At 37.4% G+C, this 25,860-nt stretch overlaps 1 protein-coding gene across 2 annotated transcripts in view; it reads right to left on the bottom strand.

Annotated features, from left to right (window-relative positions):
* The window catches only part of MAST4 (microtubule associated serine/threonine kinase family member 4), a 301,151-nt gene that overhangs the window by 219,510 nt on the left and 55,781 nt on the right, over positions 1-25,860 (bottom strand). For both annotated transcript variants that reach the window (XM_071581454.1, XM_071581455.1), the window contains exons 2-3: positions 21,845-21,998; positions 7,056-7,177 (exon numbers count right to left, since the gene is read on the bottom strand). In XM_071581454.1, the coding sequence (XP_071437555.1) occupies positions 7,056-7,177; positions 21,845-21,998 (276 nt within the window). The remainder of the gene's footprint in view (positions 1-7,055; positions 7,178-21,844; positions 21,999-25,860) is intronic.

Raw genomic sequence — 25,860 nt, 5'->3', positions numbered from 1 at the left:
TTTACTAAAATTCTGACAGAAATGGAAAAAGACATATGCACCGTAATATGGTTTATTGTGACAAATGAGAAAAGCTAGAAGAACACTTTCTGGCTTTACTGAGATGGTAACACTTGATGCTAAAAGTCATCAGTCCATTGTGGCAGTGTACAGAACAGGGAAACAAACATGGTGACTGCATCACACCAGTGAAGTCAGAACCATTTTAATCACCATCTCTCAGGACAAGGGAGGGATTGCAGGAATACTAACAGGTAAGGCATGTTAAAACACTATCGAAGTCCAGATTCCCACCTGCTTCCACAGGGCAGAAGTGCATTTTACAATAAGACCTCTGATTCCACATGAATGTACCAGAAAGTCTGACTGAAAACCAGAGGTACAAACACCCAGAAGCACGTGCCAAAGCCACCTGTGACAGTCAACCCACTTAAAGTTTCAGGTCAGTAAAACTTGAATCTGCTTTTAAACCTAGAAATGTAAGAGATTAGAAGTAGCAGTGTACCATCCAACACAGAAGTACTCTGCTGTAAGTTCCCAAACTGAAAAATGCCTGTAGAAAAATTCTTGCTAGACACATTTGTTTTATGGAATCTAAAAAAAAAAAAAAAAAAAAAAAAAAAGAGGAGGAACGTTCATTCCCACCAGAGGTACCTGGACAAACTACACTTCCCCTGCCTCCTCCAGTGTCTGTAAGTCAGCAGTATCATTCAACCCATTTGAGTATCTTTGTTTTGAGAGTTACAGCTATCATCAGAACCATGGGAGAACTTCAGTTTGAGGGATGAGAGCTGTTGCTCCGACACTGTCTGCTTCTACTCTCTGCTACATTACAATCACTTGGCAAGTACCATAGATATGAGAATATGTCGACTTACAGAGAGGAAAACAAAAATACCTCACCAGCTTCCCAATAATCACAGCATTTTAGGCCAAACTTCAGTGGGAAGTTCAAAGAATTTAATTCTTTGCATTTCTGTTAATTGAAACTGCCATAGCAGCAATCAAGTTTTCTACAGTGATAGCAGCACTAGGAAAAAGTTTCTACAATGCTTAAAGTCAAGTTTCTTTACAATATTGAATATTGCTATTAAAATTCAGTCAGTGGACCAGGACCTCATCATCTACAGCACTTTTTTTCATCATCCTATCTGGTATATGCGTGAGTACCAAATTCCCAAACTGTTAAGGACAGTCAAAGAAATTGTAACTGTCTCTTAAGGACACCAAGTAACACCCTAAGCTACTGTTAGTCACCTACACCCCACAAGGAGCATCCAGCCTGAAGTTAACACCTCTCACTACGCCTCGAGATCCTGAATGCAGATAGAAGTGTAGACAATAGTTTTCCTACACTCATAATGGTATTTTTCATGCCCATTTTATCTCAATTTATTTTAAAGTCAGGACCATGAGTGGAATTAGTTTAAACTTTTATTACATTCTTCTAAGAATTGAAATCAGAGCATTAAATTCAGATCTGTACATCAGCACACACTCCTTAAGCAAAGGAGAATGTTCTTGCAACTTGTTAATATTTTCTCATTAAATGTGCATAACTATGGATGAATGGGTGTTTGAATTAACATGTAAACTAATAGACAGTGAATTCACAGTAGTCTTTTCTTTATGATGGCAACCAGGATACAGCTTTATAGGTACATTTCCTAGATACTTCCAAATGTCAGTAATTCTTCCAGTTTCTTTCTACTCTCGATGTCCTTTTAGCCTCTTTATCCCCATTCCATTTCTACACCTGCAAATTTTTTAAGGAGTTGCAGAAGCTTTTGATCTAAGGCCAGAAAAGTCCACCACTATCTTCCTTCTTAATCAGAGATTGTAATTTTGTTCACTTATCCTCTAAGTAAAGTCCAACAACAAGCTAAGAAAGTTTTTATTCCCAGAAAGGCATCTAAACTTCAAGCAGTATGAATAATTACACATCAATTTCTTCTGGTCATCCAGTTTATTGTCAAACAATGCTACTCTTTTGTTTCTCATGTGGCCAGTTTTACCAGCATGAAAAGTCATGGCCTTACTTTCGGAACACTTTCCACTTTTCTCACTTTTTTCTTTTTAAATAATACTGGGACACAATTCTAGATGACATTTTAATACAGCTACAACCAATACCACACACAAACAACTCAAATATCACAGCACACAAAAATAAACCCTTATTCAGAGTCACTACTACCATATAGTCAGGAGTTTCAATTCTAGGGGTGAAGAATTACATTTAACCAAGCTTACTGAGCTCAAATGTGTGGGTAATTTTAACAGCCCTAGAATCTTGATTATCTAGAAGTAGAAACTAGTGAGCCTTTTCGCTGTTCAAAGTCTCTCATGAAGGAAGAAGACCAAGCACAATTGATACTGTCATTCACTTATCTAACTGATCAGTGTTTCTAAAGAATGTGGTTTATTTGTTCCCAATCATTTATTATCTATGCTGTAATTTTGCAGCTTCTGAGACAACAAATGGCTGTCTTACATCTGGGGAATAAAACACACAAAAGGGTGTTGGTGTGCTGTTTGAATACATGCAATTACTGGTAGTTAAATTCTAATTAGCATAATTAGTTTTGAAACAGTTCTCATAATAACTGTCAACATTATGTCAATTTAGCTGAAGTTAATGGCGTATTTAACAACGACACACTTACTTATTTTCAGTATTACACTATTTAAAAGAAAGAAAGAGGCAAAAAAGAGAGAACTGCTCTTCATAGACACTGAACATTTCTTATGTTGCTTCCTTTCAGCAATCCAACTTATAAACAAGTACTTCATATAATTGCCACGTTCCAGTTTCCATAAGGCCATTCTTACAAATTAACACTGATAAAATGGCCATATAACCCAAGTAAACTGAAGTACAGATGCTTGCAAACTCAGTCTTCTATAGTTTCAGGGAAGGCAACATTTTGGCAGCTTCCTGGGGGATGTGTGTTTTGGGGGAGGAGAAAATCAAGAGGTAAATCCTGAAAGAAAATAAACTGAAAATAAAAGTAGTATGATAAAAAGTAGCAAATGCTTCTAATCATACCTAGGCAAAACATCCCTTCACTGCTTAGCAGGAAAAGGGCATAAGCCATTCACAAGGACTAGTGTTTACTGCTTTTCTAGTTGTTATGTTACTAGAAACTACTTCCAAGTATTCAAAGATATTCCACTATTATACTACATAAAAATTCAGTAATTTCGCTGACATCTTTCACATTTCCAAGAAGAAACAGCATGTCTTTTAGAGCATAATTTACTTCCACAAAGGCAGGACTAGCCAACCTGACCTCAATACTTGCCAAAAAGCTGGAATCACACAATCAGTTTTGACTGAATTTAAAAGCCAAGTATATTACAAGATAAATGTTTCATTTGAGGATGTTGTTTATAGGCGTATTTTTATTATGTGATTATTTCATAGAGCAAGTTACCATAAAGTAGAGATGAAATAGTCTTAAAAAGCTCTCTGGACTGTGAGAAATCTTTCTTGTGGTGTAGAAGTTTTCAATTTATATAAAACAGATAAACAAAATGAAAGACATCATGCCCCTTAAAGTGGGAAATTCCTTCTTTTTAATTAGGGACACAGACAAACAAACAATAAATCAACAAAACCAAGAACAAGAATTTGACACTAAGGCATGATAAAGCCAAAACAAGTTTACAAAATTTTACCCAATTCATTTCGTCAAATTCTTTTCCTTTATCTTTCCTTTATACTCATTTATCATCATATATCATAAGGACACTTTATGTTTGGGTTTCCACTGCTTTTATATATGCAACTAACTCGAAAATGTTAAAATCAGGAACTCTGTTCAATCTGTGTCACCTAGACAAATACCTTTCTGACTATAAAAGTAAGTTTTTGAGCTCAGACAGTTCCAGGCTCTTTATCATAATTTGAAGCACATCAGCTTATTACAATGCGATATTAACAAAATTGGCTTTATTTTCATTTATTTTAAACTGTTTTCCAAAAATTCTGCTAGCAGTGATAAAAATGGACAAGTCAAAACCTTATGTTTATAAATGGTATTTGTAAATACTTTGGAGTGGCAGGGGACTAGCAGAGAACAGGAGAACTGCTCCTAAACTTTGGATACTGAATGAGACAGCAACTAACTCCAAATCGACTCTCAAACCACGTCCAAAGAAAATAAGCATTTTCAGAGGCCAATCCCTCCTATCCTGAAATAGATGCCTGAAACTAGGCAGGAAGACTGTCAGCCTACACTGAGAGCCTACAGCCAAGAAGAGTCAGACAAACTAGCTCTAGCACAGTTTCTCTACACTCCTGCAATGCTCAGCACTGAGACACATATGGATTTGCCTTCCAGGAGCATCTATTACTGTCTGCTAACTATGGAGAGGAAGAGACTGACCAGACCGACATGACCTGTGAAAACATCCTAAAGAAGAACTACTCCACACATCAGCTTCCCAATCTATTTAGTGTTGAAGACATTCTGTATCATTTTCTTAAAGTTTTTAAGTCCCCATTAATACTTTATGCAGACTCCCATCATCTGTGTCACCACCACATAAACTGTCTGTTGTGGACAGCTCAAAATGCTCCCACCAGAAATCGAAGAGTAGCAAGACTATCACCTCTGAATTAAGAGCCCACATCAGATTCAATACACTATTCATTCATCTGAAAATCTTTAACACATCTTTAGCCCAGTTATATGGGTGTATATGGAAACTGTATTTTTAAATTACAGTCCAACTGCAGGAGTGAATCATGCATAGCTACTGAACTCCATCTAAAGCAACACATGCAGCCCATTTTTAATCAATATTCTCTAAGTCACTTAAAAGTCCATAGTTTCCTTCAGAAAGGTTTTACATCTGTGACCCAGTAAGTGGTTTTGTGAAATTTTCAAAAATTATTGACAGAAAAGTATGTCTATACCTTGTTTGCAATTGCACTGAACACTAGCACATGTCCTGACCTGTTTGCTTGCCATTCTTGTCTATATGGGCACATAATCACTGCTCAGTCAGGTCCCCATCAGCTGAGTATCAACCTAACAAGAATGATCAGTCTCTCAATTATTAGGAAAATAACTAATAATGAGCTAGTCATTTTTCACATAAGTGTGACAATTCATTTAACATTATTTCAACTGAGACTGTGAACAGCTACAGAACATTCTTCTACATAAGGTAAACTCTTTCCTAAATACAATTAAAAACTTCCTTACAAGAATCTAAAAATATGCTTCCCAAATTCAACTCTGTCAAATCAAAGCACCAAGACAAAAAATACACACACACACAAAAACAACAAAAAAAGGAAGGAGGGGAAGTGCTCCCTAACTTATGGCCCCTTTTAAGCAAACGCCAGAGTCTTTCAGAAGCCTGACAGCAAAGTGTTTGTCAACACAGGCTTGAGAAGAGCTCTGCCTAGGTGACACTAACATTAACCTCGTTAGGAAGCAAGTCTGATCAGCAGTTCCAGATAGGAAATAAATGGTTCTGAGGAACCTGCACCTTTACCCTGTGCGCAGTCTGTTCAGATCTGCTCAGACAGCTCTTGCCTGCTTTTGCACCCAGCATGAAAGAAACTGCAGTCAGGCACAGATAAATGATGTGGAGAGACAGGAAGGAAGAAGTCTGTGGCAGACAGATATGCCATAAAAATAGATAGGTGATGAGTGAAAGGCCCTTAGGGAAGCATGGCTCACTGAATTTTTCATTAGTCTGTTGGTTTATGACCATTTAAAGTACTTTTTGTCAAAATGCTACTGCATCTTCCTCTTGCTATAGTTTAAGCATCACACCAAAACAGAAGCACAGTATTGCTAGCAGCATGTCACCCAACAGTCCTGCAAACAAAATCAGAGAATCAAATAGCAACACAGGACTTTTTAAGTTTAGTTAATTTAGAAGACATTATTTTTTATTCACAAATTCAGAAAAGAAGGAAAAAATGTAAAGTTTTGACACAATTTAAATTGATTTCTGACCATTCATCTACTTGCTTTTTCAATTATACATAATTCAAATACTTCCTTCAAAATGAACAATGTTTCTCTTGGTAGACTGGATTAAAAAAACACACATAGGTTGATACTTAGTTTCCTGAAAAATATTAGGGTTCAAAGCACAGAAATGACAGTAGAATCCAGTGTTTATAGTTAAGCATGGAGACCTATAAACCATATCTGTCCCAAAGAGCCAGAAACAGTACCACCACTAAGCAGAAACCAGGATTAGATTTACAGGTGAAGATTTGCTGAATTTGAAATAAAATAGTATTTCAGACAGATCATGGAGAAAACAGCCATCTACATATCAATAAGACATTAAAAACTTGTGGTGCTATCTGTCCAGCATTGGCTGACCATGGATGCATTCAACCTGAATATTGCACTAAAAAAATCCAAAACAAACCAAAAAACAAGCTTTCCCTAGAAGGTAGACATGGATCAACCAAGTTTTAACAGCCACTCCAAAGGCAGGAAAGGGGGGTGGCAAAAAGCTAATAACTCTTTTTCTTTTTAATACAACAAGAAATATTAAAGTAACTCTTCAAAGAAAAGTACAGGCTAGTATATGAGGTCCTGCAATAAATTTCAAAACTTCTTAAGATATTAATATACAGAAGCACAAAGCAGCAAAATGTATGCTTGAAAACAAAAAACTGAAAGTTCAAGTGTATGATGCATCTCTTCCCCTTTCTCTTCCCTTTTTGTTTTATCAAAAATCTTAATTAAGCTCATGCTTCATATACCTATGTCCTCCTAAGGACAGAGTACTGAAGAAGTGGAAAGACATTGACAGAAAAGAATGTTCAGGAAAAGCAATAGAAGGCAGCTGTCTGTCTTAAAAAGCATGCTTTTTTAAGGAAAGAAATAATTTAAATGCAAACAGCTATATTAATGCAACATTTGGCTCAGACTTTATGTGGAATCCAGTAATCCAATCCAGACTTAACTCCTACCAGAAATTCTGGTTTGATCTCCCTCCCCCCTACTAAAAGGTATAGAGATACAATTTATTTTTTTAATACATTTCCAGGTTTGGAAAAAATTACTCACCAAACTAGCAGTAAGTGAAGGTGCTGACTGTCCGAATGTTTGGTAGCGCATGCGAACAAGATTAGAGCTTTCTACAGGTTGCCACAGCTGCTGTCCAGTTGCACAGGGAAGCAAATACTTTCCTGTCAAGGTAAGAAAGAGAGAGTTAAAACAGGAGACATCACAGATGAGGCAATGCAATGGACAAAGTCTACTGTAACGCTGTTGCCACCCTAAGACACTACAGCCCTGATCAGAGGTGATTCTATCAGACCAGAATTCCTACTATTCACTTGCTAGGCCTTCACATCACCCTCCCACAAGCTACACATTCATAGTCTAATTATTTTTTCAATATTCTCACAGCTGTACCTTTTTGCTACCTAGAACCACAAATAAAGCAACAACAGATAACGGTGGTTCTGAAGCAAAAGAAACCTTAATTCTGAAAATTAGTCAAAAATAAAAATTAAAAACATACATAAAAATATGCCTCTGTCTATCCCTTGAAAGAACAAGGTTCCAAGTCTGAGGGCAAAGTGAAGCTTATAGGAATAAGACGTTTACTATGTGAACAACAATTGCACTATTCTGTGAAGACTATTTTGCTTCTATTCCAAAACTCATTATAATCTACCTAATAGGTATCAATCAATTCCCAAGAAAATATCTTTCCCCAGTGTCCCAAGCAAGAGGAAATTACCAAGGTTCAGGCCACCCATTCCTTAGGAACACTCACCTTCCAGTTAAACAGGTGTATTTTTTTTCTTTAGTGCCTTCCACTCAAAAGAGGTCTATGCATTTGCTTTACTTCTTTTAGACTCTGCTCCTCAGAGTCAATGGTAAGAACAAATTCTTGGGTAAAATCAGACATTTCCTAGTGCTGGTTTTCCTGATTACAAAAATCTCTCAGGCTAGAATGCAAACTACAAACACTACCATGAAACTGCAAGAAGCCTTGCAGAACTCCAGCAACACCAAGACAGCTTCAAACAAGCCATCACCATTCAGCAATACCTATTTTGTCAAGTAGACATGCATTACAAAAAACCCTTAGAAACTCTGTATTAACCCACTCTAGAAAACATCAGGAAACTTATACTAAACAATTTTCAATTTCAGCACTGTATCATAACCTTAGGGCATTTTATCATCACAAGAATCAAAATTCCAAAAGCAGTAAGTTCTCCCTGATCCTTAAAACAGCAGAGTATTCACAGGGGGAAAAATGGAGGTTTTTAATAATGTTTTTCTAAAACTGGGGACCATTATCAGTCTTTGGTTAGCCAATACACTTCCTCATAGGGTGTCACAGGTTAGGAATGCTATCTCTCAATTTAGTACTCCCACTAAAAAGAATGGGCAGAGATCATGGACTGAGACAAGAATTTACTGGAAACAGCAATGAGGTAAGAAAAGGAACAATAACAGCAATAGTACTAGTAACAAAAATATACAAAGAGAGGGTGGTTTACAAGCAAAAATGTTCACCAAACCCAGGACAACAAAAACCAATGGCAGACAGACTCTCCACCTGCCACGCTCTCCCCATCAATCAAGAGAAAGAGTCCCTTTCCACCACACCCTGGCAATGATGTCAAATGGTATCAAGTAGCAGTTGGGTCTTGGCTATGCCCACCCAGCACAGCTCCCTGCTGCCCAGAACTCCTGGGCTCCAGCAATCCCACAGGCTCAGCCTTCCTAGCAGCTAGGACTAAGGCACACTACTGTAAAAAAAAATTTAACTCTGTCCCTTGCTGGAACTAGGACATAGGGGTTTAAAACCAGTCTAAAAATCCATTGTCAGACATTAGACCTTTCCCAGATGGCACTAATTTTCAGTTCAGACGAATCCCACTGAGATTCCCAAGAAAAAAAAATCAAAGGCAATCATTTGTATTTTGACAACAAATTAACACAGTTTTGTTTAAGTTTGGATCCCAAGCCAAAAAGGTTTAAATAATAAGTTTAGTCTAGAAGGAGAAAGGTACTTTAGAAATAAGTACCATTAATAATGCTTGTACTTACTTTTTGTTTTAAATGTGCACCAGATCTAAAACATGGACAGCTAATACTGTTATTCCTATTCACATCAGGTCACTCAGAGTAGAACACTCTGTACCTTACCATGTGCAGGGCATCTCTAACAGCCACCTTTACTATTTGTACTTTACAGTTACATGTTTTACTTAGTTTTTATCTTGCTCAAATATCTGAAAGAAAAGCTAAGAAATCTTGGTACAGAGGCTAAAGGAGAGGCAATCCTACAGTTTATGACAAAATCTTGTCCGAAGTCCTTCCTTCAACAGTAAGATTTTGCCTGAGTGACAGGAAAGCAGAGTAGATTAATGCAGTATCAAGGTCAAGTGTCTGCACTGTAAGAATTTACTTAATATTTCATTATGTTTCTTGCATGATTAATACCTAGAAATATGTAAAATAATGCTGGGGGGGTGTTGAAAAGCTAATTAGGCAGTAAACACAATCAAAATTGCCAATAAAATCATAAGCATGTGTGAAATAACCTCTCCTCCTATCCTTACCCCAAACAGGAGCCTGGAAGATACCACAGTTTCCAGAACATACTGAACTTAAGGCAAGTAGACTGTCTAGAACTCCAGTTCTTCTTTTTGTAGTACACAGGCTTATTTTAAGCACAGAAATGCCATATAATAAACATATTTTTTATAGAAGGAAAAATATCCATGGCTTAGACAAAAAGATGGTAACAGACAGATCTCTTATCTAGGAATAATGCTACTCTTTATGCAGAGAGTTACCACGAGGAGAACAACCAACTGCAACAAAATATCTGGGCAATAACAATGGTACTTTTAATACTGTGCTTCTTAAAAAAAAAAAAGAAAAGTTGGATATACTTCACAGAACTGCAATGAAAATGATTTTTCATTTTCAAAGCAAATGGAACACCAATATTTTCTACAGAAAAAAAACTTCTTGCAAAATTCAATTGGCTTCCCTAAGGGATTAGGGTACTACTGCATTAAACTACCACACAATAAAGCAGTCTCTACCCTCAGTGAGTTAGTCAGCAACTCTCCCTAGACTCCAAACAAAAAGGAATAATCCCTTCAGACTATTCATTCCTCCTTTCTCTTGCCATTATAGTACTCCTACACTTTTTCTACTACAGTTTCATTCATATTTGTATGCATTTTCCCCCTTTACAGTTTTTAATAACTCCTTCAATTTACATGAATCCACACTTGCCTTGCTGTTAACTGATTTAAATTTCAGTATTACACAAAAAACTTGATTTTTGATTTTCACACTGCATGCATTTCTGCCTTCAAGATTAATGTTCCAAGGAGCTTTCCTTTTAGAGTGAACTGACTTGGAGGGACAGAGAGGAAGGCTTCAACTTCACCTCATCCCTTCCATCTTAATTCAGTATTTTGGCCTATAGACAGCACATAACACTGCCAACATCCAGCCCTTTACTACACTGGTAGTAATTTTCATATTACTTTCATGAGGTATTGATACAGATGAGTAATCTATTCATACAGGTCCCCTACTGCTGTCCTCAAAAAAGTCTTTGGCTTCCTCCCCTGCTTCCTCGTCAGAGGTTTTGCTGGTGCTCTATCACCCTTTCTGTGTCTGAGACTACCAAGACAGCCTAAATTTCTAACACTGTAGCCAATGCCATCTCCTCTCATATTGTGAAGGCAATCTTTGTTAGTGCAGAACATTTATCAAAATGCATTTTGATGAAAAGTGACTTAAGTTGATTACATAACGGTAATAACTTAGCATTATTTAACAGTATTACCCCTTCGTTGGTGGACACAGCTAATACATCACTGCAGTTTAGTGTCCTCTTCCTCCCAACTTCCCTCTCATACGTCTAGCTCCCTTTCTAACAGATATTTGTAGAAGGTCCAAATGGAATCTTTGTTACTTCTTACTTCTGCTGCATTCAGTGTGTCCACATTAGTTGTACGCCTTAATGTATAAGGCCAAAAGAGACTAAAACCTACACATGCTTCCTCAAACCTCAGTCACAAAAGGTGGGCTTTGCTTTAGTCTAAATACAAAAACCTCTCCTGCTGCTGAGATATTACTCTCCTTCCTCTCTCCCTCTCAAATACGTATTCCAATAGAATGGCTGAGAATTTCTAAATGAGCTTAAATCTAATACCTAGAAATCTTTCATTTTCAGTTAAAATTTAAAAATAACTTTGTCTCAAATGTTCAGCGCTCTGATAATTAAACAATTGCATATGATTGAGAAAATCTTTTAGCATCCAAATAAGTTTTTGCCTTTACAAAAGTAAAGCCCATAATTCCCATGAGCTGTAACTGGAAGGTAAGAGAAGAGTGAATTTAAAGTCATCACTAGGAAACTTTTCAATATTTTCCCTTATTCTGTTATGGCTGCATCAGACTACTTAAATTCCAAATGACTGCCAGCATGAAACAAAAAAGGGTTACCATTTTATTAGTGCCTCATTTATTGCCCAGAACTTAAGAGAAAATGAGCATGTTTTGCATATTACTTAGCTACACATGCCAATGCAGGAGTGAAATTCTTCTTTCAACCACTATGTCCCTTAAATATAATATTACTCAGGTTAGCCTACAGTTACAACAGACTCAATTACAATTTCTTTTGTTACTATACAAGAAGCCTTTGTAAAAAATCCTATTACACTCACAATAGTTTTTTCACTGTTTGATGTACTACAAAATCTCCTAAAATGCTGTATCTTGGTTTCACTCTAAAATTAGACAAAGAAGTGGCATTCTAATGCACATGATATGATTCCTGGGGGTGTTCTGTGTAGGGTGAGGAGTTGGACTGAATGATCCTTGTGGATTCCTTACAATTCTGGATATTCTATGTGTCTTTGTCTGGCCGTGCATGAAATAAATGTGGCCCACCAAAGGCAAAAATATGGGGTGAGGTTATGAACTTTAAAAAATGAAAAAAAGCAGCAAAAGATCTATCTTAAAATTTCATCAATATTGGCAGAACTAGAACTGGGAAAGGGCACATCCAGTTTTGTACCACAAATTAGTAAGATGCAATATTATCCAAAAATACATATATATATATATATCTATACACACATACATATATATATATTTATATATATATATATAAAGAAAATCAAGCCTCCATTAACTACAAAGGGATTCAGAATCAAGACTGTTAATAAGTCAATTACTGAGAGTAAGTAGTAACAAACAGTTAGCTTTCATCCCAAAAACAAATATCATTTTCATGCTTGGAACAAAATTCTCTCACTGAAAATCACTTAAAACACAAGAAAGAGTTTTGCTGATAAGGAAATTACTCAGAGTTCCTTGTTAACAGATACTCACTGCAGTTACATTTCTACTATAACTGTTTGCAATCTATTATTGAAGTACTATAACAGCAATAAAATATTTGAAAGGCACCTGGGATGCCCAGCAAATCTCCCTAGTTTTAATTAAATTTGGAGGGTAAGAATGGTTATGGGGTTTTCAGTTTTGTTTGTTTGCTTGAGATATTTTTCTAGTTTTCTATATCAAAAACACCTAAAGCAATAGCACTGTTAGGCAAACAGTGGCACCAATAACTACATAATAAAAACACCCTACAGCTTGAAGTTACCATTTACATTGTTATTTCCCTACCTCCCAACTCTACTGAAATGCAACTCAGCAAAAAAATGAGTTGCTGATACTTATCAGTGAACTAAGAAATGGAACATTCATCTGCTTCCTTTTCTTTATCATACCAACAAATAGGTTCATTTCCCATACTTCTCTCATGTAGCTCCAAAACTTGTAAACTACTGGTCAATTCTAGAACATAACCCTAGACACAGATATTACTGCTCCACTTTCAGCCCTTTTTCGAGTTTACACCTGTTCTAGAACAATATGAAGGTCCAGTTCTGAAATTCTGATAAAAGTAGAAAAAAACAGAGATTTAAAGTTCACACTAGACACACGATGATATGAAAAGCAAATTAACTACATCTAAGTGATAACTAGACAGAATTCCTTCTGATATACAGTCAATTTTACAAAAACAAGAATCCTGCACACTAAGAGCTCAGAGACAACTCTTATCTGCAACTCTAAATACTGGCCCACTTGCAGCAAAGCTGTGCCTGCAATACATATGCTCTAATTTTGAGGAACTCAAAAAATTCACTGTTGCTCAGTTCAAACATTACATGAACAACTACCTCAGATAGTTGCCAATACTCTTGACTCTCACCTCTGCACCATCTCAGTACTTGCTTTTTGGTACTTGCTCAATAAAATTTATAAGAAACAAACATCTTCCATTGCACTGAGGAAAATGCCCAGCAATTCCTAGTTGACATTAAGAAAGACAAGCATGAATTCATGTGTCAGCATGATACTTTCTCTACAGACCCCACCATGACCCCCATTTTTGTTTTATGTACCTGTTGTTACGCCACATAACTAAAGAAATTATGTCACTTTATTCTTATAGCCATTTTTCAAAAGGCAGAGCTTCCTCATAGAAAAGCCTGCTCCTGTTTTCACTGGAAAACATATATGAACTTCTCCACTGAAGTCTTCAATCTTCATTCTAAGGATTAATAAGCATAGAAGTGTTTTTTCCCTCTTCTCAAACACTTCTCAATCTGCACACTCAACTCATGTTAAACCAACTAACTTGGAGAAAGCAAGTATGGTGTCAGATTATTTGCTTTACAACACCCACTAGAGAGCCACCACAGGGAAAAAACAATAAGACTTAAGCCTCTAGGAGTAAAGATCGTGTTCTTGATGTGAAATTATAATTTAACTATAAATACGTGTAGTCAGTTTGTACTAACAACCTCAGGTACTAGCAACAATAGGACTCCAGCCTCACAGAGCTCAGATTTAGTTAATCAGCCAATTAAATCCAAGCATTTAACTAAATTCGGGGAAGTTCTTTCATCTGTGCTTCTACAGTTACACAGCTAACCATACTTGAGCCAACTAATTCAACAGCTCTAAGGGTATTTCTTCAAGACCTGAAACTCAAACTTCAGAAATATAATATGCAGATTATTTTTTCCACTTTTTATTTTTCCACTATGATAAATGACTCCTAACAACTTTCCAGCTGCTTTTATAAGTGTCCCAAAGAGGGTTAAACTCTACTTCTCCCTTCTTCAAAACAGGCAGCTTGCAAACATATCTGCTAATTAGGCAGTCTACTGGTACAGTTTGCTTTGATCTCAGCAACAATCGGCTTCTCATGTTGTGATGATACAAGCACGATTAAGCAGCAATTGAGGAGTTAAAAGCAAAATAATGAGACAGGAATACAATATCTTCTGTTCTCAGCTCTGACTATTACATGATGCAGAACCCAGACATGTCAAAGAATATGGAAATTATCTTGCTAGACACATAGGGAAGTAAAAATCGACTCAACTATGCAGGCTGATTGAAGCCTTAAATTATGAAGGTAACTGACAATGACAAATACAACTTAACATCATCTTAACCATCAGTGCACCAAGAACCATCTTAAAATGCATATTTCATAGCAAAATATATCTACTTTATCTGTAGAAGACAGCTGTGCACAGAATGCCTAAAAAACCAAAAACAAACAAAAAACCAGCAAACAGAAAGCCTAAACAAACAAAAAAACCAATCCACATCACATTTCCTCAGATATGTAATTATAGAAGAGATTGTTTCTATCTCTTTCAATTGATTCCAGAATAAGGAAACCTTTGAGGAAGGAAGTGAAGACTCCCAGATATGCTCTGGATAGGCAGCGCTACTGAATGAAGCATATTGTGCTTGTGATCATGCACACCTGGCTGCTGAAACTTTCCCCTCTGTACCCAGGAACCAAGTGGTGTCAGCAGCAGTACTGGGCTGTTACTCTCCCTCCTCTGCTGCAGGAGAGCCCTCAGAGAGCAGCAGCGGGAAAGGCTTTCTAAAACTGAGTACAGCCAGTCCTGTCATGCATCACAGTGAAAGCAATTTCGAAATATACTTCTGCTCTGATATACAAGGGGAATAAAAAGCAGGGAGTAAAATTTCTTGCAAAAAGGCACATCTGATAGACCTTTGTCACTGGCACTCATTCCTCCCCCAAATCCTACAGCACCTCAGTTTCTGGCACCTGGGACAGGCCAACAGAGTCCACCAAGCTCTATCCCCAGAGACAGCTGTGACATTACAGGGCACATGGGGTGACACATGTATAATCATTTAGTACCATGACAGAAAGAAATTTTGATTATGTAAACAGGAAATATGGAACACTTCTTCTTATCTACACCAACTGGCAATCATTAATAGAAATAATCTCTTTTAAATATTGCTGGTAAACTGATCACATCACAATTATGACAAGCAGTTGTATGTAATGGTAAGGTTCCATGCCCAGAGAGCTTTCAAGGTACAAGTCATGTGATTTTATGATCAATTTCCCCACTCACCAAGTTGTATCATGTATTTGACACTGTAAGGCTTAATGGATTAGCTAATCTTCATTTTCAATAATATCAATGAAAACTTATCCTGACAATGTTTATGAAAAGTCTGCTATAGCAACTGCTTCCCTGTATGAACAGGGAAAACCTTCATTTCCAAGTCCTGCCAGCCCATGCCAATCCATGGATAAGAGAACAGCTTGTTCTTCATGGCTTATAAAGCTGTTGATCTTTCTGCTAATTAGTGTTAGCAGAGTGATGAATCTCTGATGCAAAAAACAGACTGAGAATCCCCAAATTCATTTCAGATCAACCATAGATGAATTATATGGGAATAACAATTGCTGAGCATATCTGGATGACAGACGAGTCAGAGGTAGAAAGCTGATAAAAGCAAGAATATTAAGAAAAATATATAAATTGTACAATTTCTTCATTTTTAGCTCTTCATGATCCGTAGAAAATATGTGATCTCTGGATCATTAATTAAATTCATTAATATAAAGTGCTTTAGGATTCTTGGATTAAAGATCCTATAAAATGAAATTTATATGTGCTATGTTACCAGTTGTCAAAGGTTCCTTCAGGGAATTTTTCTCACCCTACCAACACAAAATTTTTGAGAGTTGAAGTGCTGGGACTGAGAACAAAGGAGTGGTCGATGGCTCCAGATTCCAACTGAATGGTGGGGCAGAGGTGAAAAAATAGACTCAATGCACCTAGGAGGAGGAGAGGCTTTACCTGTGTGCTGGCTTCACCTCATTTTTGGCAGCTGCTGGGGGAGAGCCACTGTTTGCTGAGCTGGTGAGAGCTCCTTCTGGCTCTGCTCTTCACCTTCCCCTCTCCATCTCTGGGTACCCTGAGCTAGAGGGAGGAGGGTCACAGCTGCTTTGGGACACGCTGCAGACCTTTTTCCTGGGGACCAACTTGGACTGCAAGGAGATTTCTGGGAATTACCACCACTCTGAACCCCCAGCATTTCCTTATTTTGTACAAAAGGATAGAGAGACAGAGACAGAGACAGAGACAGAGACAGAGACAGACAGAAAGAGAGAGAGAGAGAGAGAGAGGGAGAGAGAAAGAGAGAGAGAGAGAGAGAGAGGGGGAGAGAGAGTCTGCTCTTACCCCACAGGAAAGGCTCCATCCTGCACCACGTGAGTCGTTCACCCCCTTGTCTCTGCCTTGCTGGGAAAAGACTGAGAATTCACCTCACAGCCAGCCCAGGTGTGACACTGACACTGTCCATAAATGTAACTGTACCAGGTGGAGCTTACAGTTTTTGGGGTTTGTTTTTTTGGTGCTGGGGGAGTAGTTTGCTCTGGTCTGTTTATACGTACATTTACACTATATATATATACACACTATATATATAGTAGTTAAGAACAGTTATCCTTATATACATTTTCTAATTAAAAGGGTTGGGTTTTTTTAATTTAATAAAGGGTGACGTGATTATTGAGGAGGAATCCTCTCCTCTGGTATTGGTAAATATTTTGGTTTCCCTCAAACTAAGATACCAGTATTTGTATAAAATCAATTTAAGGTTAGCAGATAACAGCCCTACCACAATTAGACACAATTAGGCCAGCAGGAAGTTTGTTTCCAGGCAGTTAAAGGCGAGATAACAGGAGGCAAGATAAGAAGTTCAAACTATAGGTAACAAATAGTAATTTTTTTCTTCATATGTAACAGCAGAGCTTATCATTACAGTATAGAGACAACTGAGCCAGCTGCAGCACTCTACAAAATACAAACTTATCCCAATGTGTTCTCGTATCTTTTAGAAGTAGAAAGAGAGATAGCAATCTCCAAATCCTGCATCAGAGCCACTGAGAAGAGGGAACAAAGCTGCACCACCCACCACTGTGCAAAGTGAGGAGCAGGGATGGGACATGAAAGCAAGGGCAATTTGTTTTGCTTGTCCCAGTGATTTGTCAGGTTAACCCTCTCCATAGTTTAAGCTCATTTAATTTCTCATCCTTTCACATTACTTTGTGCCATGGATTCTATTTAAGCATCCTGAACACAGCAAACTAAAATCTGTAGACAATTTAAGCCAAAAACCTTCTGACTACAGATAGTCCTTTGAAGTTTGCGAAGATCAAGAAAACCAGCCACCACAGAAAAGCAGCTTTTTAATTAAACATCTTTTCTCCTGGTTAGAAACAAGTTTTAAAGTCCCAGTGTGTGCACCATTAGGAATCCTTAGGAAGGCAATCTAAGGCTACAGCAAGAAGCATCTACTACATGTGTACACACAGATGTCTATTGTCCCAAGAATAACAGAGCTGATTCTCGCAGCCACAGATTGCTCTCAATTCTGCCCAGAACACCTTCCATTGCCCTGCACCCAGAGGGCACCAGCAACCTTCTAGAGCAATCCTCTGTTCTCCTCTGTATCTGACCTAGGACTATGAAACAAGGAGCTACAACTTAGCTTTGCATCAGGGCTTACTCTGCATTGAACAAGCTGCGCGAGGACTGTGTTTTACACTGTCCGTGGCACAAGCAGAACTTTTAAAGGTCCACTTTACTTCCCATGTAAAGGATGTGTCAAGCATTGTTATGGGCATGTGTGCATGCAGGAAAGGGGCCATCTAGAGCAGAAGAGGAGTTATGAGGCAGAAGCACCAGAAGAGAAAAAGGCAAACACTGATTATTGTGTGTGTAAGTGGTTATGCTACCCAAAACTGAATAAACCTTTGTGAACGTGACCTTTTAAATTAAAAGACTAATTGGTCATGAACTACTTTCAAATTCTTTTACTCTAAAGTTGTTCTATCTCATGAATGCTTACATTTAGCAGGCACAGCTATGAAATACTATTTTTCCTTCTTTTTCTCTACTAAGCAGTACTGCTAGCACTTCACAAGAACTATTAAAGCAGATTTGCTAGACTAATAGTAGGCCACATGCAATATACTCTTTTCATTCTAAACTCATTCTCTCTTTTTGCAAAGGTCTTCCTTCCTCTCCTCAGGACTGAAGATTAAGGAAAGCAATACTTTTGCAACAATTATATTCAAGTTTATTTTCCAAAATATAGAAGCATGATGTCTCCAGGAAGCAGTATTCATTTCTTTTATTGGCCAAACTTTATTTAATATCAGTGGCTCCCTAGCAATTTTCAAGAGGAAGCAATAGTAGATTTATTCTCAAAAACATTGAGAATAAAACATCGCGACTCAGGGAAAAAAAAATGGGCTCCAGTTTCCCTGAAGCTGTGTAGAAAATAATTTCACTTTCTATCTCACCTCTGCAAGTTTCCAACCTTCTCTTCCCTTGTGTTGATTTCCCTCTGGAAAGACCCTGTACATCATTCTCAATTTTTCTCATATTCCTGTATAAAGAGTTTTGTAATTTACCTTAGCCAGTTCAAGGCAGTAGGTTCTCAGTAACTCTAATCCTTCCAGTTTTGCAAATCTCATCCAATATATTGTAACACTAGAGATTTTATTTCTTCTCATATGTTCTGCATAACATTATTCCCTCTTGTAAAGCCCAATAAACTAATTTATTTGGGATCTATTCCCAGATATAAAACCCCTATCTATTTATCTCTATTAGTATTCAGCCCTGCAGGAATTGAACTATCCTGTTTTATATAAACCAATTAAACTTTTATTTTTGTTTTCATCATTAATATTGCTTATGCTCTACGGCTTGATAATATTGTGTTTTTAACAGCAAAGGGAAAGTAACATAAAAAATACAATTCACTTTTCTAACATTTGGAGTGAGCAACATGCATCAGCATAGGAATATTCTCCAAATTTGCAAGCTAAGACTCATGTTTCTTGCTTTACATACACCCATTTAAAGTATTTTTGAAGTTGAGCATTTTTTAAAGACAGAGTGAACTGTAAATAAATTAAAAATACCTTCCTGAACTACTTCTCAATGGACTGATACCCATTGTTAAGCTAGCACTTATGGGCATATTAAAAGCAACAAAACTGAAGAAAGAATAAAAGAAGACAATGCCTAGTGATATTGAAGATTAAGTACTTAAAGATCAAGTATTTTTTTAAATGACAGGCATCCAAATCGATTTCTCCCCTATGGGCCAGGAATATTTTTCTGGAAACATCAAGACTAAAACAGAAATCTGGGAGAGGATGTGTGAGAATAGCAGTAAATCCCAACCAAGGACATGTCAGCTCACCCATTTTAAAGAAAGGTCTTCTTGTGCCTCACTGCTTCCTTTCGTTTATAGTGATATTGTGATTCCTGTACTTTCAAACCAGAACAGCAAACCACTTAAGCATTAAAGAAACTTAAAAACTCCCAAAAGTGAAGTGCATGAAGAAAAGGTAGGTAATTACAAGACCAAGGCAATTACCAATATCTGATTGCTGAGCACTTGAAACAACTCTAGGAATTAGTTCTCTAACTGCAGTGGTTTCTTTAAAACAATTTAAAAAGAAAATCCCTGAAGAATACAAAAAACTTTCAGACGTCAGAATGACTTTGATTAATTTAATCAGTATCATGAAAGCTGTTATTTTAACAATTTTAAGATACCAAAGCCCTAGGGTATCCAGGTTCATTTAAAGTGCATTAGTAATAAAGCAGTTCAACATCATTGCACACTATATTCCCAAATCCTGACACGAAACCCTGCACAACATATTGCAAGCAGACAAAAAGCATATCCATTTCCCTTTATAAGGGCCTCAAGCAATCATTCAAGCATAGAGATAAACACCAGAGACTACAGCAGGAGAGGACAATTACTATGTTTGGTTTTGATTAGGCTGTCTTCTCCCTCTTTATCCGCAGGGCTCATATGAGAAAGATCAGTTTTTAAAGACCAACACCTCACTTTAAACAAAAACAAAATTAAAACCCTGAAATAGTAAGTGTGCTGGCAGGTTTTCCGTTTCAGTAAAACAATAGTTTGATTTACACTCCAAACTTTTAGAGCTGTAATATTCTAGAGATGCCAGAGTTCACTGAAATGGTTAGCAAAATTGGTACTTGCTTGCCAAGTCACTTGTCTTTCATGAAAGCCCATATGGACCACAAATATTCCTACACTGTTTGTGAAATCTTCATAATACAACTCTTGATAAAAATGAAGTTGCAAGAGAAATGGCAAATCTTGCTCTCATTACACTAAAAATCACAGCAATGATTATGTACTGATATGATACAAAAAATACCTGTAGTAGTATCTGGTTTTCCTTCACAGAAAGTGTGAGACAACTTAATTTTTTAAAGTTCCTTAGGTAAAAAAATAAATTATTTGTCACTTACAAGAAACATTGTAGGTCATTTTAAGTTACTGAACACAAAGAGAGGTATTGCTAATAGCCTCTTGGAAGTTCTTCCAGCAAAAGGTTAGGGAGAGAGGTGGGAAGCCAACCACAAGAGCAAATACTCTAAACGCATTTCCCAGACATTTATGGGAGAAGAGTCAATTCTATCCACTCTGGAACCATTTTTCATCCCCAAGCAAAAACAAGTCTGAACAATGTACAGAACTTAGAGACAGAAGACACTTACATCTCTAATAAATACCACTTCAACTTCCTCTCACCTAAATTTCACCTGCTTGACTCTAGTATCAATCAACATCAACTGGATGGATAAAACAAGTTTTTGAGTCTCAAATTTGTATCTTCCAGTGAATTCACTGAAATCTATTGTTCTTCTCATCAAGTACAACAAATTCTTCAAACTATTATTAATTGTGCAATTTAGGAATATACTTCATCCTAATTCTAGTGACTTTTTCATATTCAGTTTGCTCCATACTCAAAAAAAATCCCTCTTCAGTCACCACTGCAGCAGCCATAGAGCTCTCAGAACAGTCATGATACCAGGCATCTGTATCTTCTACAGACACTTTTAGGACATGGAGGGCCTGAACCCTCCTCAACTGTCCTGCTACTCTGCATTGCTCCACAGAGGAGAAGCTGCAGTACACAGCCAGTGGCTACCTGGTAATGACCCTTCTCCGCTGTGAGGCCAAACTGCTTTATCTTTGCTGAAATCAAGTACAAAGGGACTATCTGTACACTTCAGCTCCTTGAGGAAACAAGATGTATGTGGTCCCTTGGATGGATGCACATGATCTCATCTCAAAACAGCTAAACTAAGTTGGCAAGATAAATACCATATTCATAATAAGATATAAGTCCTTTACACGCTGTGCTTGGCCACCTATCAGCAGCCCATTGAGGCAGAACCTCAAACATGAGCTCATCCAACTCGCAACTGGGGAACTCATGTAGAAGAGACTTTATGGGAACTCCAGGTGGAGCTCACACCTTCCCCAAGGAGTTCAGCCACAAGGCAAACACCAGAGGTCAATGAGCTCCACAAGTGCTAAACCTCCACATGGCATTACACCCATCCCAAACTCACCAGTCAGAGCTCCTCCAAGGCTGCCTCTTCTGAGCTGTCTTCCATCTTCACTCAACTGCCTCTTAAATTTAGGAGACTTTCCAAGGCCAGAAGAGACTTCAGGACTGCTGGATTTTCGGAAGGGCATAGGTGGGGGGGACAATATGTGATCAAGCTGCAGAGAAACAGAGGGAAAAACCTCGTAACTATACTGTTTGAAAGCTTACCTTCACTAAAACAAAAATCTAAGTTACCCTCAAGTAATGATTATGACAGGATTTGGTGAAAAAAAGACTGTTTACAAAGATCTTACAGTAATTAATTTGCTAACTGAAATGAAAGATTTAGCAAATGTGAGATTTGTGCAGGCTGTTTAAGAAAGCCATTCTCTTGTACAGATCACACTACCTCCAACCACACTCCAACACCAGGAGCACTTTTTGCAGAGGCCCCATCTCAAGGTACAAGGGATCATACTTCAGCTTTCTCAACCTTCCATAAAGCAGTCTTTTTGCAGTTGCAGACCACCTAACCTTGAAACCTATACAATCTGCTCGTCGAATATTGCTCTTTGGCAATTTCTCCCCAGTCCCATGCCACTAGATGTCACTGCACTATCAGCAAAATTCCAATCATTCCCAGTCCAGGAAAGTATTAACAAACAGATTTATCAATGCCAGTGATAAAAAAAAATAAGTGGGGAAAAAAATTATCCTGTTTATAAAACAAGCATTCATTTACACTGACTTTGAAATAACTGATTCCATCAAGGCTTTAGGTGAGTTACTGGCAAAAATTCATGCTCTTTCTTGGTTCACACTTCAAAGTAACAAACTACATTTTATTTGTCTTTTTTCCTGGTCTAAGGTTCATCAAAATTTTAAACAAGAAAAAAAAAAGAAAAAAATTAAAAATAATGAACAAATGCACTAAGCTCCCTATACATTAGCACTTCAGTCAACACTACAGAATTTAGCACCTTGCACCCTCTCATCTTGTCCCCTTATAACCAGATACTCAACCTTTATGACTGTTCAAGTCACTTCCACAATAAATGGACTGATGCATTCCACAACATACAGTCTAATTACAGAATTCATTATTTCCAATTAAGCTGTGCTCCATTTTCACAGCTTTCTGGGGTTTAGAAGAAGCTTTAAGATGGCACTATAGTACAAAGCAACACAGTACAATCCAGGTCTTCAACTCATAATTAAAATGCTTTCTCAGCTTCAGAAAAGTACGTTTAAAAGCTAAGACAGTTTCAATGGTAGCCCCCATTACCTCACGCAATGCCCTGCCAGCATTCTCTCACAAAGGTACCTCCTTGTTGCTAAGTGACTCTACCAGAACTAAAATTTCTGTTTGATATGACTCCAGCACTACTTTGAGCACAGAAGTTCTCAACAATACAAACTTCTTCAAGGGCTTGCATGGAAATGGAGGATACCACCATGCAGTTGGGGCTGGGCCTTGGCCACTGGGACAGAAGCTACCAGCCAGGAGGAAGTAATTTCAACTCCACGTCAAATGACCATGCCTAAGATACTACACACAGAGGCTCCTGGGAACAAGACTGAGGAGGAAGGAAAGAGGAAAGAGTGGAGACATTCTTCCCACCAATGCTCCTCAACAAGATGTCCTTCATTTGAAAGCTGGTATGCAATCCTCCCACATGAGAAATAGGGAAACAAAATGCAGTTTCTGAAGTTTTGTGTTTTTAAACACAACAGGTGGAGTGCAGACTCTGCTGAAGGAAAACATGACTTTATTTTATGGAGATAAAATTACTAAAATAAGCATTCTTATATGTAACAAATTAAAGACTAAAATATTACAGCTATATACTGGGTTTCACCAAGGATTTCTCAAGGACAGAAGTTCATTTTAATAAAGGAACAGTCAAACTCAATACAGTAGATGACATCTACCCAGATCTGTTAGCTCTGTTTCAACTGGGTGTAGAGAACTCATCACTGTATCTCATCACCTGAAGCAACTATACTAAGTGACATTTATAAGGTCTAACACTACAAAGAAACAGTATGGAAATACGAAATTTAGCCAACTCCTGGTTTACAGAAACAATTACACATTCATCAACAAAGCATTTCTGGAAGCTACCCAAAGGCTCACTTTTGCTTCCAAAAGGCAAGAAAGACCCCTGTGAGCATGCACAGTGTGTATGTGACAGCAGATTGTACATTGTAAATTGTAACTTGTCATAGACCAAGAGGACTAAGCAAGGATATACCTTTTAACAGCCTTGACCTCAGAGCTCTAGATGCCTGGGAAATATGATGGAAGTGGATTGCAGAAATCAGCCAGACTTGCAAGCCCCCTCTGAATAACTTTTTTCATACTCTCAAACCCACAGCTGTATTTACCAGAACCAGGGGGGGTTTCTACACCTCATACAGACCTTGTCTCAAGTAAATGCCTTTGCAGATGAAGAGGTCTTTCTGCCTTCAATTGATGGCCTCCCTCTCCTGCAAGGCAGAGCATTCAACTACACGTAAGGAAACCAACTGAGAACATTAGCTCCTGCTTCCTTAGAACCCAAATCTGATTCTGAAGATGCATAACACGTCATCTATTCAAATTCCAAGTAGTGGTTAATTCAGCCAAAGAGACACTACAATCACTACACAAGATTATACCAAATTTAAATAAATGAATAATAGCAAGACCTATTCAAACTTGTTAATACTTATTTGAAAGATCTGGAAACTTGAATACTATGAAAGTTCAGGCTGTGTGTCTTATCAGGTACAGACTGGACATTGCTGTCCACATGACAACATCAAAGCAAGTATCTTGAGGACTGAGGTTAGTTCAAATTCTACCAGAGATATTTTAAATAATTCTATTTAAGCTGCTTCTACTCAGCACTCAAGTTATGCCCGGCCACAATCATCACTCCAGTGGTATTTACTTCATGTTTACATATGGAAATGTGCTGACATTGGCTGGCATACAAACTCACCAGGATAACCAGGGTTGCACCTTTTTTATCAGTGAATCTTGCTTGACAGCAAGTTGCAAGAAACACAATAGCTGTATCCCTGCAGGCAGTTTCCAACAGGCAGTCATGTTATACATTAAGGTTCTGGCTATCACATGTTCTGCCCACTGTCTCATTACTGCACTCAGGCTACAAGCATACATGTCTCTCAACACTCTTTTAAAAGAAATGTCAGAGACCTAAGAAGCAATGGGGTAATTTTTTTCAGATATAAAAATTAAAACAATGAAAAATTAAAACTATAAAAACAAGTGTCTTTGACTGCTCTGTATCTAAAGTACAAGTGGGCTTAGTTACCCATAGAGTCTATACAGGCTGTTTAGAGAGGGATTTTTAATCAGTACACATCTCACTACCAGTCTTTCCTGTTAATATTCACAATGCATGGATAGTTAACTTATTTAAAAACCTTCCTCCACCAACATTAAATACCAAATAATACCTTCTGGACAAAGGCACTTTGAAAGACACAAAATACATGGCAAACTCCAAGCTATAAAGAACATACTGTTTTACAACAGTCATTTCTTCCAATCCACTTTTCCATACATTTAATAAAAAAACTAACTGCTTTTGTCATTGGTATAATGAATTTCTACAGAAGCACTGTAAAATTTAGGAGATAGCACCTCTCACAAAATCCTGTTTGTCCCACTCCCTTCCATGTACCTTACAAAAAGGAAGAGAATTATTAGAGGAGAATAGTTTCAAAATTACATAGAACAGAATTATCAAAATATCCTTACCATAGACTTCTACATGTAGATTTAGAGATCCTATAGAAAATTGATAGAATTTGAGTAACAGTCTCCTCCAGTTATACAGGAAACAATTTTTCCTCAAACAATTTTTTTCCATACTTTGAAGCTATTCATTTTCTGTGTGAATAGAATCAGTTACACTCTTCTAAAGAAAATTATTCTCACACTGTACTAGACATGGACTTTTAACAGCTCACCTACTCATAAAGGATTATATTAGTATTTTTTAAACCCTCAGTAGTACTGAATCC

This window comes from Pithys albifrons, chromosome Z, assembly GCF_047495875.1.
Source record: "Pithys albifrons albifrons isolate INPA30051 chromosome Z, PitAlb_v1, whole genome shotgun sequence".
Classification (NCBI taxonomy): Eukaryota; Metazoa; Chordata; class Aves; order Passeriformes; family Thamnophilidae; genus Pithys; species Pithys albifrons.
The sequence above is the reverse complement of the archived record's forward strand: the minus strand, read 5'-3'. Positions and strand labels throughout refer to the sequence as shown.